This window comes from Poecilia reticulata, linkage group LG9 (genome assembly GCF_000633615.1).
Source record: "Poecilia reticulata strain Guanapo linkage group LG9, Guppy_female_1.0+MT, whole genome shotgun sequence".
NCBI classification, from domain to species: Eukaryota; Metazoa; Chordata; class Actinopteri; order Cyprinodontiformes; family Poeciliidae; genus Poecilia; species Poecilia reticulata.
Window position 1 is genome coordinate 10838247 of NC_024339.1, and position 19671 is coordinate 10857917.

Genomic DNA, 19671 nt, shown 5'->3' on the forward strand with positions numbered 1-19671 from the left:
TCTAAAATCATTTTCACATTTTTATGTTTTTTTGGATTGAAATGGCAGACACAGGTCTGCCATTTTACTGTGACAAGTATAGGAAAAGTTCAGAGGGTATGAATAGTTACGCTAGAAACTGAATTAACTAATAACACTATCTGAACTTACACACCTACATGAAACCTAAATAAGATTTACAGAACAGTTTTTCTTCACTTAAAAGTTTTGTTTTTTGGTGAGGACACAGGAACAAAATTAATTTGTTGGATGAAAACGCAACACAAATAAATGTTGCTCAAGATTTATTTTGTTTAGTTTTCTGAGCCAAGCAAAAGTATAGATTTAACACATGTTGACATGTTTTGCAGTAATGAAAGATGCAGTTCCTCTCTTCTTATGAAAAATGATCAAACTGTGAAAAATGATGACATTTTGTGGTCTAAATTGCCAGCTGCTGTGTCCTGTTGTCTGCCACTGCCTGGTCAGATTGTCTCTCCGGTGAAGGGAAACGATGCGTCACAGAGCCAAATCCTAAACATCCAAGTCCTCAAATGAAAAAGCCACTCTGCACATCACTCATACCGGCCTTGCGTGAGAGGACACACTGACATGCAGTACAACAATCTGCCCCATGTGCTGCCACACGGTCGGGTGGCAGTCAGAATGAAAAGACGGAGAGAGGAATGATGGGAGAATTTGGTCAGGGAGAGAGAAATGTGGTTCACCATGTCTGGAGACAGATCGTCCTCCTGTTTGAGCCGCCTTCGTCTCCGTGGGACTCACTTTTTGATGTCTGCTGATGTTGTGTATACTGTTTGTACATTCGTAAACACACACTTGCAGACGCAGACACAAGTAATCACTAAAAGTTCAGACTTGAGCTTTGAAACCAGACTTAAACACGTTACCGGCTTGGAGTGATGCTCAAATTGATTCATAACCCCGACAGGACAGACAGATTATCCCAGATTTTACGTTTCTCATGCAAAGAGAAAAATTATTTAGAATTTTTTTTACTTTAAGAAAAAGTTTTCTCTGTTTTCTCCGACGGGAGAAAACGTCAAACAGTATGTATAAAGGGAAAAATGTTACTAAAGGAGTGTGATACTGAATATTTTGGTATTAATGCAATACAAAGTAAACACAGTGTATCACTCTTCCCACTTAAGTATGACAGATCAACAAACTCCTGGTCTTTGGGTGTTTTTGTTTTAAATGTTTTGTTAAAACCTTGGACAGAATTCAGATGTAGTTTATAAAAATACTTTAATGATATTTAGATGATAAATAGAAACACAGACACAAAAAACTAAATTATCTGTGTTGTTTTCTAAATTAAAAAACGGGGAAAAAAATATCATTTGGGAGCAAAGCAAAGTAAAATGTTTATCCAATGGTAAAGCTGAGAAACTCAAAATAAAGTAAAATATCAGGAGGGAATCTGAAACTGAAGTGTCAAGCTTATTATGTTAGTAATATTGATGCAAACTTCAACACAACTTCAGTGTTTTTAGATGACTATAATAATTAAAATCTGCACAACTAAATAGGTAATAATTATTAGAATTAATAATGTTGTTTTTTACTATGAAAAAAGCATGAAAACAAGATAAGTTTAAATTAATCAAAATAGACAACTTGGTCATATTTTATGCCGTTTGGATTAACATGGAGAGAAAGAGCATAAAAAATAAAATTCAAAAAAGAAAAAGAAAATCATAAGCAAAGTTTGTTAAACATACATGGCGAAACATTTTGCTCTAGTTTGAAACTTTAAAGCTCCAGAGGGGATGTAATGTGCGGTTATAGACAGCAGGTGGCGGTGTCACCCATGACTTCTGTAAGGTCAGACGCCAACCATGCAGGACTTTATGGAGTAAATCAAGTAAAAAGTATTGTCATGCTTTTCTGCATTCTTGCTGTATGGTCTGTTTATAAACCACGCTTCTCTGAGCTGAACGGCGCTAGAAAAAACGGAAGTCATGACAGAAAAAGACGGTTATAGTGAGTGTAAGATTAATGCAGGTTTCATCACTTCGCAGGCTGGACAGTTGCCTTGTTGCATCTGTGTTGCAACAGATCGAAGTTGCATCATTATGAAGCGAGTCAGAGCTGTCCCAGCAAAGACGCAGTCTTCCTCCTCGCTCCTAAATGCACACATGAGATGATGTGTTACATATTTCATGGTTTCAGTTTAACATGGCAGAACTTATTTTATATTACACAGCAAAGTAAAGCTGGAAAAAATGGCAAGTATGCAGCAATAACCTTGCTGGTGTGTGTGAAAAGCTCTGTCTCACTGAGATAATGTTACACTCTACTGTTTGATAAGTTCCCAGCTGTGCAGCTCAGTGGTAAACAGGATTATTGTTCGTCTGGCAATGTGGTGACAGCAGGACAAAAAGACTGCGGTGTCAGCTCGGTTCCTACAAAGAATGCTTCATCTGAGTGGACAAACACGTCTGCAGAGACTCTTAAGATAATTATATAGAAACATCACATCACAGACCGTGTTTTAGAAGATTTAGTCGATGTGTTCTCTTTTTTTTTTTTAGTGATGTAGCAAAGAAAAGAGTGATCTTTGACATCTTTTCTATCTTTTTCTCCTCTTCTCTTGTGCATGCAAAGCAGCTAACTCATGTTATCTCTGCGTTTGCTTCCACACATGCTCAGATACGGAGCCAGCTGCTGGCAGATGTATCAAACAGCTCAAAGTGGCAACGCAGCTAAAGATTCAGTAAGAATGCAACAGCATAGGTCTGGCAAAGAGGGAATGACAATGAAGCAGCATGAATACAGAAGTAGCAGCAGCAAAAGAGAGAAAGGGCTTCTAATGTGATGGGAAGAAGGTAAACACGACCACAAACAGCCTTCTGCAGCTGGCTGCTGTCCCAGGGTGTGACCCTGCTCACCCCTTTTGTTCACCCAGGATTTTCCCCATAACAACACTGTTTACTGGAGCGCCCACCCTGACGAGCACACACGGGTGCTACTGTTTACACTGCATGTCTTACCTTCACTGTATACACCATGCCTTTCCCACAAAAACGACAACTGATGCAACAAAACATGAATATTTAAAGAAGATAAGCAACAATGCTTACATCTCTGGATAAGTGTTCTCACTCTTCTGTTGTGAATTCTTTTATTTCAGCCCAAATGGAGGGTTTTATAAGTTGTTTTGGGTAACTCCACTGCATCTCGGTTGGACTTAACTCTAAAATCTTTATTTTTTTATTTTTGAGCCAAACAGATGTGGACATGTTGATGTGCTTTAATTAATCATCCAGATGTATACAGTGGATCCATGTCTGTTCCACAGTGCACAGACATTAAGCCTCAGAAATTGCTTTGTCATCCTTTCCAGACAGATAGATGTTGACTACTTTGATTCTAAAATGTTTATGAAGTTCATGCAGTCAACACATAATCCATTGCTTGTTTGGGTATTTAGAGCCACTTTATGTTGTCTGGCAGGTTCTGTTTTTTTAAAAAAAATTGTATTGTGCAGGTGTGGTAGGTGTGTGGATCTCACTATTGAGGAGAACTTTCTACAAAAAATTGATTATTCACTGTTAATTCTGTTGGAGCTTTTTTCAGTAGGTCCCTGAAAACTTATGCAAAACTTGGTGTTGCAACTTCAGGAAGTTGCGAAACCAGTGGTAATAACCACTTTGGGTGGTGATCTGAATGATCAGACTTTAAAGATAGACAGAAAGTGTCAGAAGTGCAAGTAATCAGCTAATTTCTCCAACTTTTACTGCATTTTATATCTGAACTTGGGGTTAAACATCAAAGAAAGCTCTTGAGAGACAACGATGCTACGTGTTCTTTGAAACAAGTGAACCAAAGTCAGCTTTTTGGTTTTAGTCTGTAACACTATAATCTATTACGACACGCAGTCCACATCTGGAGAAAAAAAAGGCCCTTTATGTGACCTGAGGAGCTTCTTGGTGGGTTTTTTTGGGGCTCCACCCACCTTAATCACAGAGAGCAACACTGAGCTCCAGGGAGGACCCCCGCGTCTGTATTTATGAGTCTGTTTCTCTTTGCATTCATGTGTGAGTTTTTAAATATAGCCTGAGCAGTCTGGCAGACAAGAGGTGTAGTTGTGCACAGGATCTCTCTCTAAGGCCTCTGGGTTAAAATAAATGAGCACATTTGATGATTTATATCTGAATAAATCAGCAGGGTACATGTTGTTGTATGAAAAACATTATCAGCCTTCATTGGTGATAGTAGAAAGGATGAAAACAAATGGCAAGTCCTATTTTTGTGATATGCAACCAGAACACTCAAAACAACATAATCCCCAATTCTGACCTCTGACCTTTAAGACACGTAAACTAGTACATCAGTACGCTGCTGTCTGGAGCCTCCTTAAGAGACATTCATTTGGATCTGTTGCATTAGAGAAAAAAGGTTTGGCCAGGTTCATTGCCTTTTCCAGAGAAACGTCTCGCTTCAGACGATTTCTAAGTTCTCCCAAAGTAAACTTTAGATGCAGAAACCTCTCAGGACAGCAAAGACCCTCTCATCAAACGAGTACTTTAATCTCTTCACTCTGAGCTGTATTCAGTGAGCAGTAATTGTTTGTACTTGCATTGTGTTGTTACACCCATGTAAGCAAATCGTGTTGTAAGAGGATTTTCATTAAGGACTTACAACTCTGTGCTCTGTAGGCTAAAACATGGTGCAACACTGTCAGCGCACGGGGCCTCCCTGCTAGTGAGTGTTGAGAAACAGCTTGGACATAATTTGCATTTCAAATGCACAGAAGATCATTTTACACAATATTTAACTGATCACATCCTTCACATTTTGATGCAGTGTTTTTGTTTTTTATCGTGTCAGATTATGAAAAGAGCGATGTGAGACTCATTAGAAAAAAATCCCTCAGCAGAAATATTATTTTTCTTGTCGTCACACATCCATCCCACTGTGGATTGAACGTAACTTGAGTGCAACATAAATATAGTTTTGTAACTTCCCTGAAAGCAAACTATGGCACTTATCTCACCCGTGATGGGACATTCCCGACTGACTGTCAAAGTCAGAAATAGCATTCTCTTTCATTTTAATCTCTGGAGGATTTATTACAAGATTAATTAAATTAATAATTATTTCACTTTCTGTGCATAAAGAAACTTTGAAAAAGTTTTTGAGTTTTCCCTATTTGCTCTGACTCATTCCATATCAAATGAAGCACATCCTGTGTTCAGATCCTGTACTCCTCCCGCTGCATTAAACATTCCCACACAGACTAATGGTGTCGCTTTCTCCTATGTTGATTCTGTAGTGCCAGGAAGGCTTCGCAAACAGACGCCTATTTGCTCTAGCTGCTGCTGCAGTGACTGGGTGAGGGAGCAAAGGTTTGCATTTCAAATGCAAACCTTTGCTACAAGCAGTAACTGTGCCCAAATGCTGCAAACATGTTAAACCCCATATTGGTTCAGGAAGAGTGTGTCTTGTCTACTTGCTGTCTCCATCACAGGCTGGAGTGCTTTAAGAGGCAACGATTATCTTCAATGGTGGCACGTCTGTCTGTTAAAACAATGCAAAACACGAGATGAAAGGTTGTAAATGTACATTCTGCACTGTTTTATCAACTCATATCTTTTACTACAGACTTACCATTCAGAATGTGCAGTAAAATGAGTAGTTGAACTATTCTCTTGATATCGGTTGCTGCTAGCACCACATCTGGTGGTTTTGCTCTGATCTGTCATGTGGTAGGCATCGTTTTTTTCAAAATAGCGAACAAAAGCCGTGCAGCTTTTTTTTAATGTCAAGTACGTAAAAGCTACTTTAAATGAAGACATTACATTTATTGAAAACTTCCTCTTGCTGTGATAAACTGTATTCTATTTTTGCAAATATTTAAGTAAATATTAAATAAATATGCTTTATTATATATTTACAGAGACTCGCATATACTTTAAGTATTAAAGATGCCAATGTAAGTTTCTTGCTCTAAATAGATTCAAATACTTATAATGATGTGAAATTCATACGAGACTTTGATAACATTTGACATTATCCACACATACATGAATAAACAAGGAAATAAACACAAATTAGACCATACATTTATTTATATTTAATCATCAACATGCAAAAAAAGAGCCAAGAAACCTGCTGTTCTGACAGTATTTAGTACTTAGTCATATCATTTTAATTTCAAGTGATGTTCTATAAAAATATTAGAAGTTTTGCTTAAATTGTAGGATTGGTAAAGCAGAAAGATCTTTTACAAAAAAAGTCTTACTGTTGCAAAATATGGTCAAGGTAATGGCTGCCACTTCATTTTCTAACTGCTTAAGAAAAAGCTTGTTGAAATTTGCTTGAAGTTTGTTGCAAAAAATTTGGACAAGTGAATACATGACTCCAAAATCACCAAGCCAAACTTGAAAACTTTAAGTTTGTACCTCCAGGGAGAGCAGGGGCAACCATGAAGACTCTGTGATGGCATCAGCCATCTTTTATAGTGTAGTTTGTAGGAGCAGCAGCTTTTCTACAGCTGAGAGAAACCAATTAGATAAGCCCATTAGGAAAATCAGCTCCGTCCTATGCCCCCTCGACCCAGAATGGGTGCTGGGAGACAGAAGAACTCCAGATAAAATGATGTCTCTCTTGGGTAAATACGTCTCCCACCCCATGTATGAAGCTGTGGCAGAACTGGAGCGCTTCATACTGCTGCGTTTTTGGTGCACAAAGGAGTGCTATAGCTGATCCTTCCTCCTCGTTACACTTTCACCATCGCTGTAGCCAATAAACTCAGACTCAGTAAGGGTTTAAGTTCCTGCTGTCACTTGCACACTGATGATTTTTGTTATTTCTTATAAGTTGGTGTTTTCTGTGCAAAAATACACTTGGGCAATTTCTTTCATATTACTCTACTGTTTGTACATCTTCTTTCTAAGGACGCAATTTTAATAACTGTTCAACGTTATAGTTCATTTGTTGTAAATATGCTTCTATCCGGCCCATACTGTCTTATTTTTTGGATGAGAAGTGAATGTACAACTTTTTTTTTTTTTTTTTTTTTTACCTTACTGGAAGAAGGAAATGTCATTTCAGGGAAGGCCGAGGACAGAGTCGTACAGCTTGATGTGTTAGTTAGAATGACTTGTTAAAAAACGTAAAGAATGAGGAAGTTATTCTGTACCAGACGAGAAACATTTTCTAAAGATCACGTAGTGAGATTAAAGTAGGTGAATGTTTCTTTCTGGAAGGAAACGCTTCCTGTTTTCACAAGAAAAAAAAAACAGTTGCGAGTACCAGACATTAATAAAGACTCGGTGGGACTCGTTATTATTTTTAAGTCTCAAATTTGTGACGTGATATTGGTATTACACTAAAAATAAAGATAAAAAACCCAGATGACAAGTTGGCATGGTCTGTGTGGAACTTCAGTTGAAAACTTACATCAGCTCCTCCACCAATCATAGCTCACAAACCGATTACGTCAGTACCTCTGCGAGCCAATGAGGTGTCTACACGATAGTAGAAAAGATCGGCGTTGCAACCCACTTCAGTAACGCAGTTGCGAAGAGTCAGGCAACGGGTCGGCAGGGAAACCCGAAGGTTTCTTCTGAATCCAGGACGGATACCCCGTGATTCTTTTTTTTTAAAATACATACAGCCCCCAAAAGAAATAATCTAAACATGGTGGTGGTAACAGCAGGAGCTGGAAGCCACAAAGTGCTCCTGATATCCGGGAAGCAGTCCGGCTCATCAAGCGGCTCACAGACGGCCTACAGCCGGCAGATATCTCTGGTTTTACCGTCAGCGGCCAGCCAGGTGTCGTCGGACTCGGACTCCAACACGTCAGTGGGGCCGCCGGTACGGAAAAGGCAGAGGCTCACTCATTTGAGTCCCGAAGAAAAAGCGCTTCGCAGGTTAGTTTACGTAATAAAACAGTCATTTCTAAATATATCTCTGTCTAAACGCTTTAGCCGAGGCTAAATGAACCCATTGTTCCGGGCATTTAAACGGAGACACGCCCTAAGATTTACTAAATTTCATTTAACACAAAATGGCTAAATATGCTGCTCGTTGTTGTGTATCTTGGGAGTTTAATTTGCGTTTTTAGAATGGTTAACTGTTATCTTGTTCCGTACTTTGCTCGTCCTCATAAAACTGTTATCTTGGTGAATCAGCTGATCCCGGATCTGCTGCTGCTCTGGTTCCTCATTGCCTGCGTGGCAGCAGCGTGACCGGTGATCCCACTCAGACTGAGTCAGCGTCATGGAAACTGTTAATTCCTCTTTTCCTCACACCTTATGCCCTTTTTCCCCCTCAGGAAACTCAAGAACAGAGTGGCAGCTCAGACGGCAAGAGACAGGAAAAAGGCCAAAATGGGGGAACTGGAACAACAAGTTGTAGAATTGGAACTGGAGGTAATTTTCATGTTTAACACCCAATATTAAGCATTTAATGCTTCATTATTAATTCAGTCACGTCACTTTTTTGTTAGATAAAATTCTTTTTTTTCCCTCTCTCTCCCAACATGTAGAAGTGGGGAAGCTTTTCTGTTTCATTTCTATAATTTGCTTTCTCACCCAGGAAAGTTCATGCTTCACTTCTCTATAAACCGTTCAAAGTTTCATGTGCAACCATCTGCTCTTTTCTCACAGAACCAGAAACTTCACATCGAAAACAGAATGCTCAGAGAAAAAACGAGCGGCCTCCTGACAGAAAATGAGGAATTGAGACAGAGGCTTGGGTTGGACACCCTGGAATCCAAAACAAAGGTAGGGATGATGAGGGAGAACTGATTATTTAAGATGGATTGAACTGTTACTGTTATTAGACTTAATTGATGTTTTTTTTTGTTCTTTTTTCTCTCTAAGGTTCAGGCTCTGTTATCCACCGGGAACGACACAGGTTTGGGAGTCGGGTCTTCTGAGTCCGCAGCACTCAGGCTACGTGTGCCTCCGCAGCAGGTGCAGGCCCAGCAGTCCCTAAATCTGAAGACTTCTCAATGGATACAGATTGTCTTGACTCTACAGACAATGAGGTGAGACTTGGTCAACATTTTTGCTTTTAAGGAGGTGGTGATATTTTTAGAATGTTTTCACACCCGGTAGACTTGGTACGCTTGGGAACCAAAGTTGCAACATCTTCAGTAGGTGCAGTTTTTTTCAAATATCAAACCAATTGAAAAACTTGCTCCATCCCACGCCCTTGCCTGTGGTGTCATTTCCTCCCCTGGAGGAAATTGGCATGTAGACCTCTGAAGATGCTGGGTGCAACTTTCTCCTTCATATAATGTAAACAAATGTATGTCAGATTTTGGCGGTTATAGGATTTGTCTTTTGTAAAAGACCCAGAGTCATTTCTCCTGCTAGTCCTACACTCTTGGGTTTGTTTTGGTTGTATATACCCAGAATGCCCTGCACGGCAGTTCACTTCCTGGTTTTGGAACAGTCTCCAGTCCGCATGCATTCGAACCTTGCCAGAGTTCACTTCAACTGAACCGAAACTTCAGTCTTTAGGCAAACAAGATTTCACTTTTTTGGTCAGACTGAGCATTCACATTGCTCAAACAAACCAAACTTTATAGGCTGATGACCTAGAATTCAGTTGAAGTGGCCTAAACAGGAACTGTGTGTATAACATGAACCATAATCTTTTAAGCACTACACAGCAGTAGATGGCTCTTCAGTTTGAATCCTGGCTAGTTGGTCCTGGAGACTAAAGCTAAAGGCTAGCCCTAGAGGCTACTCTTTAGCCTTTCCGGGGTTAGACTTTTTGAGACGGTTGTCTTGGCACCTCTCTGTCTAGCTTTTTGCTCCAGACTTTGGGAAATTATGCTAGATTCATGCTAAAACAGTTGCTTAATATGCAAGGCTACTTGGAATCTTTTGACAGAACCTTACTTCAACAATGAAGACCCAAGATTTATGTTTTTAAATTCTGGGTGATGGGCTACCAGACTAATCCTCTTCCTACCTTCCCTTCAACAGTCTGATCTGCTGCTGGGCATTCTGGACATCCTTGACCCAGAGCTGTTCCTCAAGTCTTGCGAGCAGGAGTGCCCGGAGCCGCAGGTTCTGCTGGCTGGAGGGGAGCACCCAGTACCTGCCGCCCCACCTGCGCCTCTGGGGGCCCCATCAGTTAAGCTGGAGACCCTTAATGAACTGATCCACTTTGACCACATCTACACCAAGCCAGTGGAGGAGGTGAGCAGCGAGCAATGCAGCGACTTGGAGAGCGGCAGCAATGAGAACAACGAGGCCTCCTTCGCAGACGCCGAGGTCGTCGTCGTCGGGGAGGAGACGGTCGACGTCAAAGACGAGCCGGAGGAAGTGGTCATCCCCACCTGTAGCTCTCAGAGTCAGGTGGATGACCTCTTCCCCAGCACCTCTTCCCCTGCTCTCGGCACCCTGGAGAAGGAAGCCTGCCTTGCGGACACCTACAGCGACTCTGGATACGAAAGGTCCCCGTCCCCGTTCAGCGACATGTCCTCCCCGCTCTGTTCCCACAGCTCCTGGGACGACATGTTTGCCAGTGAACTCTTTCCCCAACTGATCAGTGTCTGAATTAAACTCTGCCCAAGAAGTCTAATATGTTGACGTATTGTAAATACACAAGCTAATGTGTAGCGTTAAATTTTCAGTTATAGTGCTCCTCTGAGCTAGCTAAATGGAAGTCCATCATCTTACAGCAGGTCTGTACCACTACCAAGATGTGTGGTAGAGATCATGACAGCTTCAATATGCAGAGGATTTAAGATTCCCAATGAATCTTTCACTCATTCAACAGTGAATGAGTGAAAGATTCAGTCATTCACTGTGAATGAAGTGAATCTTCATTCACTGAAGATTCACTTCAGTGAATGAAGTGACACTGAAGTCACTTCATTCAACATGAAATCTGGGCAGATCCAGTATTTGTAAATTTGTTTAGGGGGGCAAATGGGGACCCATTAGTTAATATTACACTTATTTATTTGTGTATTTTGCCAGAGTCTAATGTCCACATGTCTTGTCTTCACATTTTTGCTCGCTCTCCTTGTAATCTAATTTCGATATTAAATAATCTTGCATTGCATTTTGTCTCCTATTTTCCTTTCAAATGTGTCTGCTGCTTATCTTTAACAGTTCTTGGACTTTCTTTGCTTCAGAACACTCAATTCTGTGTTCAAATCAATTTTAATGTCTAGGTAAGTCTTTACATTCATTGGTTATGCATCTACTCAGCCACCATGTATTTTGAATCATTTTAGGTAAAAAGTCAGGCAGCTAACCTAATACTGGCAATTGAAATTACAGAATTTTATACAAAAAATCCATTTTGTTGAACTAGAAATGCAGTAAAACCATACAATTTTAAATGTTTTCCCTTCAGTTACAATGTCTAGATTGAATAATTTTTTTCAAATCAAATCCTGAGATGGAGATTAAAGTCTCTCCTGCCTTCTGGTCTGCAGGAAGGCCTCTAAAATCCAATATCACCACATGCAAAAGGGATTAAATGGGTTTTGTTGCAAATGAGATGTGTAAATGGTAAATAAGGTACAAAGCTTGGACAAGTCTGTTAAAAATGTGCTATAAAAATGTAACTAAAAGTTTGAATACTGAATTGTGCCTAATTTTAACAAACAGCTCCCAGAGAAAAGCCAAACATGCACAGGGAGAACATGTAAAATCCATGAAGGCAGGGATTTGAACCTACAACCTTCCTACAAGGCAGCAGTGATGACTGCTCCAAAGTTCATCCCCCACTTGAATTCAGTAGAAGACACTTTGTTGCAACAGATGCTACATGCAGTTCATTAGATTCATTAGATGTAGCAGTTCATGATACAACTCAGGATGTTGAGATCAAATTATAAACAGGTTTTCAGGGTTAAACCTTCAAATCAGCACATCTATCACACCAATGCACAACCATAGGATTATTCCAAATGAGATCAGACTGGATTTGTTTATTCATCCAATCTTAAATAAGATTTAGTGCCGAATAACGTAAAGTACAATCATAATTCGCCATAATTGGTTTCAGCAGTTATGGATATGCAAGTGGTGGCAGAGTGAGCGCGCGCAAGATAAAAACGATTCCAGAGTAAGTTATCAAAAACGGGTACAGACAGTTTCAGCTGAAAGTACAAACAGTTTCATATCACCTTGCAGAGATACTGATCCATGTCCTCTCAGTTACTAAACATTCATTACACTGTTACAAATCTCATGGTCAAATTTTCCATCTCTTCCTCTGTGATAATTGAAGTACCAATCTTAATCGGAAGTCACAGAATGTTCTGAATACGTCTGTTGTTTAGCTCCAGGTTTCTTTAGAGGCGAAGCTCCATTGCATAACACCGTCTACTGTTTCCTGGGAAGCTAAAGACCGTCTCTGCTCATCAACAGAATCAGGTCACTGTGGGTATTGTTGATGCAGGAGAAAAGGCAGATTTTTACCCTCAGGACTTTCTTCTAATTTCAGAGAAGGTTTTTTCCCCGTCTAGAGGAGTCAGTTTCTGAGCCTGTCATGGGGCTGACCCACCCACTGGACAAAAGCCCCTGGAGTCCCTGTTGTTGTGTGAGCTGATTAGATCAAGTTCTCACATGCAACACTGATGCAATTGATTCAGCTGCAGCTCAGCAGGACCTGGTTGCATGTTAGTATTTTTCAACCTGACTGCAAAGAATTGTTTTATGATTTTTGCCCTCATGGTTTACAGCAACTCCTTCTATTTGAGAGTAAACCACAGGCCTACCTAGAAAATCTGAGCTCAGCCCTTTCATAGTAAAAATGACCTCCATGTTTTGCTCTTGTGGGTGGATGAAGACGACCGCAGGGGCCTTTTGACGTAGCCGTGCCTCAGCTGCTGAGAGCGCAATGACAAATTCACAACTTCCTGTCTTTGAGATGCAACCACAGAAAAGGCAAAATCAGGCCTACAGCTGCTGAGATGAAACTGAAAAATGTGTAGATTTTTCAATTTCAATTTCTGGTTTATCTCAGGACACAAGACTCATTTCAGCCTTCTGTTTCCTTTTAGTTGTTCACACATGGTTCAACATGCTTCGTTTCTGGCACCTTCCATCAGTATTTTATAACTGGGATGACCTGGATGAGAAAAACAACGGTTTGAAGAGTTTCTGCTTTCAGAAAACAGAACCCTGATGGCCGGTTGCCATGGGGAAAAGTGGACACTTAATCCTGGGCAGGTGAGACAACGAGCCGTGTATATTCAGTCTCATCCTTACAGCCACCAGTTTACCCACATGCACATAAGCCACTTTCAGAGTGACCACTTCTGAAAGCAGGAAATTAAGTGGTTTACTGGTCTGAAACATGTAGGTGTGTGCTACTCCATTAAGGAGGAAAGACACCCTTCTCTCAGACTCCACTGATAACTTTGTTGATCTTTACAAAAAGTCCTCAAACAAGAAGTATAATTTTATTTTATGCTCTATTTAGGCTTTGTTGCAAAGGTAAATCAATGTGAAAGAAACTGATTTTCACTGACGTTAATGGTTTCATGCTTTAAAGAAAATTGTGAAATGTTGCTTGCAGAAATCAGACTCCTAACTTCCATCTATCCATTTTCTGTACACACTTGTCCCTGGCGGGTAGGGAGGGGTGCTGGTACCCATCTCCAGCCAACATTTCGGGTAAGAGGCGGGGTACACCCTGGACAGGTTGCCAGTCTGTCACAAGGCAGACTGGCGACCCACAGTAGCCAGTCTCTCACAATTCAAAAACATGACAGTCATGTTTTTGAACAGTGAGGAAGCCAGAGTACCTGGAGAGAACCCACACATGCAGAACATGCAAACTCCATGCAGAAAGACCCTGGGCTGGGAGTCGAACCCAGAACCTTCTTGCTGCAAGGCAACAGCTCTACCAACTACACCACTGTGCAGCACCAAACACCTAACTTTTGTGTTATTATTTTTATATGTTTTGGTTATTCTAGATTTGAGTAGGTGGCTAAGAAATGGTTCAGAATGCACTGTGCAGCTTATATTTGATTCAACACAGTTTCTGATATACAATATTCACATTTCTACAGCCTTAGCTCAAAAAATTGTTTTTTTTTTTGAGGAAATTGACTCCTCCTTTTTCTTTCTATCTACCACAACCCTAATGCAGCAGTTGTACTTTTCAGATTTTGTGAAAATGTATGTGATCACAAATTGACCATATAAATATCCTGTAAATGCACTGATGGTTATATTGGTAAAATCGAGAAAAGTTCCAGAGGTATACGTTTGTTTTTATTTCCACATGGAGCCAAACCTTCACCATGGGGACAGAACGAAACCAACTTTGTCTGGGATGTCAAAGCTCGTGCTTAAATTAGAGCCGGACTCGCCGCGTAACTTATGCATGGATTTGGATAAAGCTTTCAGCAAGTCTCATGTTTCCACACTCAGCAGGATTATAAAGAGGATTGCTGAACCTCCACTAACAGCTGCCACTTCAGTACATATACACACAGGTTCACAGTGGGAGCTTTCCCTCTTTACAGGCTAAACGTTGAGCTAAGTGAATGTTTAGATAAATAGAAGGGTCAGAATGCTTTCATGACTGAATGAGCTGACATTAACTTTGCAAGTTGTTCAGCAGCTGGTCAAACAGGTTAAAGACCAAACGAGTCACATGTAAAACAAACAAAATGTCCCGGTGGCCATCAGGTCTCATGTGATGGTTTCTCATGTGAGGAGATAATGTGAATGGTTTTGCTGTTCAGTGGAGGGAGGTTCACGTCTTCAATGTCAAGGAAATTCAGTCAAATAAGTGAAAACAGGAGGACTTGAGTTTACTGTTTGGGCCACTATAGATGATTTGTGAAAGGGAAAAGGTGAGTCATTGTCCGTCCAACGCAATCACCCACAAACATCATCTGTCCGTCTCTTCCAAGGACATCAGGAAAGACATTTTCCCCGTAGGCGCAGAGAGCACCCAGCTGCACCCAGTCACCTCTTAATAACCAGGAAGTGAAGCTTGTTAATCCCGTCTTCCAGCTCCAAAAGGTGTGTTTCTGTAATCGCATCGCAAAGTTTCTACGTCTAGCTTGTTTTCCTGGATTTTGCTTTGTTTAGGCAACATGTATTTAATAATTACACAGGACAGCCATCAGTAATCAATGTTTTGTTTTGTACAACGTGTTCAGCATTATGCTGAGAAATAATCTACACGGATGTTTTCAACTTGCTCAACAACCACCAGAAATTTCCACTCTGTTGGACAAATAAACCATTGTTCTGTTCTTTTCTATGTAATAGAATAAATGTCCCATCCTTATTCCATTTATGACACAGATCCACCCTTTTCTTCTATAACTGATTTAATTTCTCTGGGGAAACTGTCCGAACGGTTTATGGCGATATTTGATCCATCTTCCAAAAGCACTTCTGTGAGGTCAGACACTGGTGTTGGACTTTAAGGCCTTAACTGGAGTCACCTGTCTAATACACTCCAAAGGTATTCCATCAAGTGGCCAGTTAAAAGTATTTCACACCAAACTCATCTGTATCTTTCTGGCTTTTCCAAAACTGTTCCCACAACGCTGAGATTAACAGATTGTCCAAAATATCATGTGCTTGAGATTTCCTTTCACTGGAATTAAGGATTGAGCCAAATTTCACCAATGAAAGTATTGCGAGATCAGGTGGCCTGAAATCACCTCTGATGATCAAATTATTTATGTAGAAACTCAGCACTAGGGAGACTTTGATTCGTTGTTTGTAATTATGATGTAATGTAAGCAGACAAGCCTGCAAATCTAAATGTTATAACAAATATAAATTCCCAGTTTATTCACAGAATCATCTTCCAAGACACAGCTTATACTGACGCTTTAAGATGGAATAATGACTTTAAAATTGTTAATATGTGAATTTGAAGCATGCGTCCTTCATTCATTTCAAATCTGATTGTTCTCTGAAAGTCGAGCCATATAAACAGCGTCCGTATCCAAGCTGTGGACCTGACTGCAGGCTGTCAGTGACGCACATGTAGCAGCGTAAACACACACACTCCAACCTTACCCTCCGTGACGGTGGCCTTCTCAAGCAGCGGATCAGATCTCCATGCATCGTTGCTGTTGGCAACGAGGCCTGGTCAGTGTCGCACGTGTCGTCTCCAAGGCTGCACCAAAACTCCCACAAGAAGCAGAAAGACAGATTATGAAGGTGTTTTCTTTTTAAGACTTTGCATGTCTTGAAATGATTGATGTTTTCTGCAGCAGAGCTCTTTCTGGGTATCATTTAATTCAGAGCAATGTAGACGGAGGAGTTTGTCTACAGATCAGTGTTTTGTGAAGTCAAATTCAATCAGCTGCACATTTTGTAATGACAGGACAAGAGGACAACTGACAATAGCCAGACTTGATCAACCGCCACACATCAACCGCCACAGACGTTGACAGACAATGGTTCCTGTCAAACCAGTTGGTCCCACCATGCCTGCATCTCCAGTACAGTTTATACAAGGGATGGGCAACCTTTTCAGTCCGAAGAGTCATTTTTGCTTTCACCTTTGCTGAAGAAATTTTTTCTTGAGCCCAAAGGCCTGCTTGACACATTACATACATTATATTTAGATTTAGCAATGCAGACCATATAGAATTTGCTCTGACCTGAGAGGAACAAACAGGCCAATGGATCCCCTTATAAATATACAGTATATGAAATATATTGAAAATATATAATCAAAATAAGCCCATCTCAATCAATAAAGTGCAGCGTAATGAGACAAAAAACAACCATTATTGCCGATCTACAGTGAAAATCCTACGCAGATGCAGCATAAAATAACATGTAGGAGTTGCTAAATCGACAGCATTTACTTTTAAAATAATGTTATGCAAGTATTGTTTGGTCAAAAATATTGAGAACCACTTTTGAGGGGCAAAAGATTGCAAACCCCTCGCCAATACCATTAGCTTCGTTCTGGCCAGCACCAGGGTAAATAAGAAGATTTTCTATCCTTTGCTGTAAAAATGCTTCAGAATCTATAAGAGAGTTTATGGCATCTCCAACATAATGTGAACTAAAGCAAACAAGTCACCCTGAAACTAGCTTCTTTGGGATTTATTTCTATATTTGTGAAACTCTGCTTTTAAAATTCATATTTGTTTTTCTATCCAGAAATGTTTTAATCATAACTGCACAGATGTTAAAAAGGAAGTGCACATTTGCTTCAAGGATTCAACAACTGATGTCAGCAAGGTGGAATAAACCGAGATGAGGCAATCTATCAAAAACAATGTCAGCGGGTTTTATTAGGGCGTCCTGGTTTGACGTGTAATTTAAAAGGCACAAGCTGATGCACACTGCAGGACGACTTGCGTCACTCATTGCACAAGGCTTCATTGCTATGGTTTCACTTCCTGTACATGTGGCAGATCTGCTACAGGCAGCCTGTATGCTGAAAGAAAGCATTAATCCGCCTAGATTCCTCCCACACAGCATGTCTGATCTTTTCTTTGAAGCTCCTTAAAATGCATCAAACTAACCTAATAGAGATTTACCTCAGATCAAAGGGATTTAAACCTCGCATCATAAATCAGCGTTTACTTTAGGTTAGAGCGTAGTATGGCTCTAACCTCATACTATTGTTCTAAACAGAATCAGGATTCGTATTTCCTTTAAAATGTAACACACAGGCAGAGCTGAAACCATTTTGCAAGCCGTCTGCTGAGTGTGGGCCTCGGTGATTAGAGGCTCGTTCTACAGCAGCATGATCACAGAGCACAGACAGGCAGGCACTCACATTTAAAAGCCAAGTATGGTAATTCCTGTTTGGAATTTCAGCTTTCATGCAATTTCATCAGGACCACCTGAGACAACAAGTTGTTGTCACAGCCTGCACACAATCTGTTGCAATATCACAGACTCCAACAGTGAGTCATAGGTCAGCGCTGCCAGGGTAAACCTTAGTACACAGAGCCCAACTTTTTAACATCACACATTAATCTAAGCAAGGATCTATAATCACACCATTAGTTTTACCTTGGCAGCACAAAGTGGTTTGTTTCTATTAAATTTAGTCCAATTTTCCAGCCAACACCACCAACCATCTAACTGAGGAACCACAGCTGTTCCACACTTCTGTCAGGTAGGTTTGTTTGGTTTCACAGGCAGGGTCAAAGGGCATTCTGAATGTCAAGATGCTTAGAGTTTCTACCGAGCTGAAAGTTGATCCTGGAAAGCACCCAGTAATCTAAGTGTTTTCTAGGTTTTAAACCAGAAACTAGAAAATCCCCAACAGTCCAAAAAGCATCATTAATACTCCAAACCCTAGAACTGAAAATCGATTGTGGCTCCTTGAGATCTAAACATTAGTTTATTTACACTTTTGTCTAGTTGTATTATACTAAATCAGCCAGTATTTAAGTTGGTACTTTATGTACGTAGAAAATGTGTGCAGATGCATCAGCTCCCACCTGCTGCCACCGATGAACTGGCTCTGGACTGGTGGTCTGTCTTGTGCATCACCACCATCCATAAGCTTTTTACATACAAGTGCTTGATAATCTGGAACACTTATTTCCTTTGCAACAATTTTAGTAGCAGTTTCTTTATTTATGAGGTCATTTTAATTTAAGAAAAAAACAAAAAACAACGGCTTCACGCTTTTATTGGACAAAAACACTACAAGTAAGCATCAGATAAAAGTTTCCAGCAGCTCTCTCTGTATTTACAGTTTGCTAATTAGATTGAGAATGATTCAGCTGGACTGTTTCACAGCTTCACCTGCTCTGATGATCTGATTACATTGTAAGATGGTTATTTAATGATTTTGTTGTCATGGTAAGAATAGCCTAATTCACTTCATAATCTCTTTAATGCTAATACAATCCTCTACAGTCTAATTCAGTCTAAACTACAACACGTTACATTCATACTGAATTAGTCATTTAGAGCCAATTAGTGAAACGTCTGAGGAAACAGCAGAGAGAAATGACTTTCTTCACAAGAAGAAACTTTTTGATCTTCATTAATGAGTTTATGCAAGACATAGAAGCAGTTTAACACAGGCAGGTTTTTACGTAAAAAGCAGAACAAAGGTAATTTAAGCAAAGTTCTGCAAAAATTAAAAGCAGAACAGTGAAGCAAGTGAACATGCTCTCTGCTTTTTAAAAATTTTATTTTAACAAGGTCACTGCACCTTATTTGAAATCCAAATGTTTCATGTCTATATGGTGCTACGCTGTCAAACAATGTTAGTTAGTTGTATCTCTGTGGTCACAGTCTAGCAGACAAGCTGCTGTTGCAAGCAGAAAAAAATGTCAAACAGCCACAACTGAACCCAGATCAGATGTTTAGCAACAAATCTGTTTTGGTACGTGTTGAAGACAGCCTGACAAGTCGCTCTGAACTTTGGGAGAACAACATTGTCATGATGACACAACTTCAAAGAATCACACATTTCTATGCTGATAAATTTCTAAAAAGAAAAAAAAAATCAACTGTATTTGGATAGAAAATTCGAGTGTGGGACTTTGAGAGCGATGTCAGTGCCCTTAACTGTTTAAGTAGCGATAAGGGAGAGCAAAGAGCTGCAGCAGCTGCTGGAGAATTTATCAGCAGGACAAAGGGCTGCCCTCAGCCAGCGAGCATTCGGGAACTGATTAAAGCACATCTAGAAGTCAAAACAGCTCCCATTAGGCGCCGTCATCTAGCAAAATACAGGCTTCAGTTCTAAGTAAAAGATTACAGAGAA

At 40.2% G+C, this 19671-nt stretch overlaps 1 protein-coding gene across 1 annotated transcript; it reads left to right on the plus strand.

Annotated features, from left to right (window-relative positions):
* The first annotated feature begins 7514 nt into the window (after positions 1-7514).
* xbp1 (X-box binding protein 1) lies at positions 7515-11040 on the plus strand. Its single transcript, XM_008417858.2, is given in 6 exon segments — positions 7515-7883; positions 8288-8384; positions 8622-8738; positions 8838-8894; positions 8897-9004; positions 9954-11040. Coding segments are annotated over 6 exon segments (1188 nt in total). The 5' UTR covers positions 7515-7650; the 3' UTR covers positions 10530-11040.
* The last annotated feature ends 8631 nt before the right edge of the window (positions 11041-19671 follow it).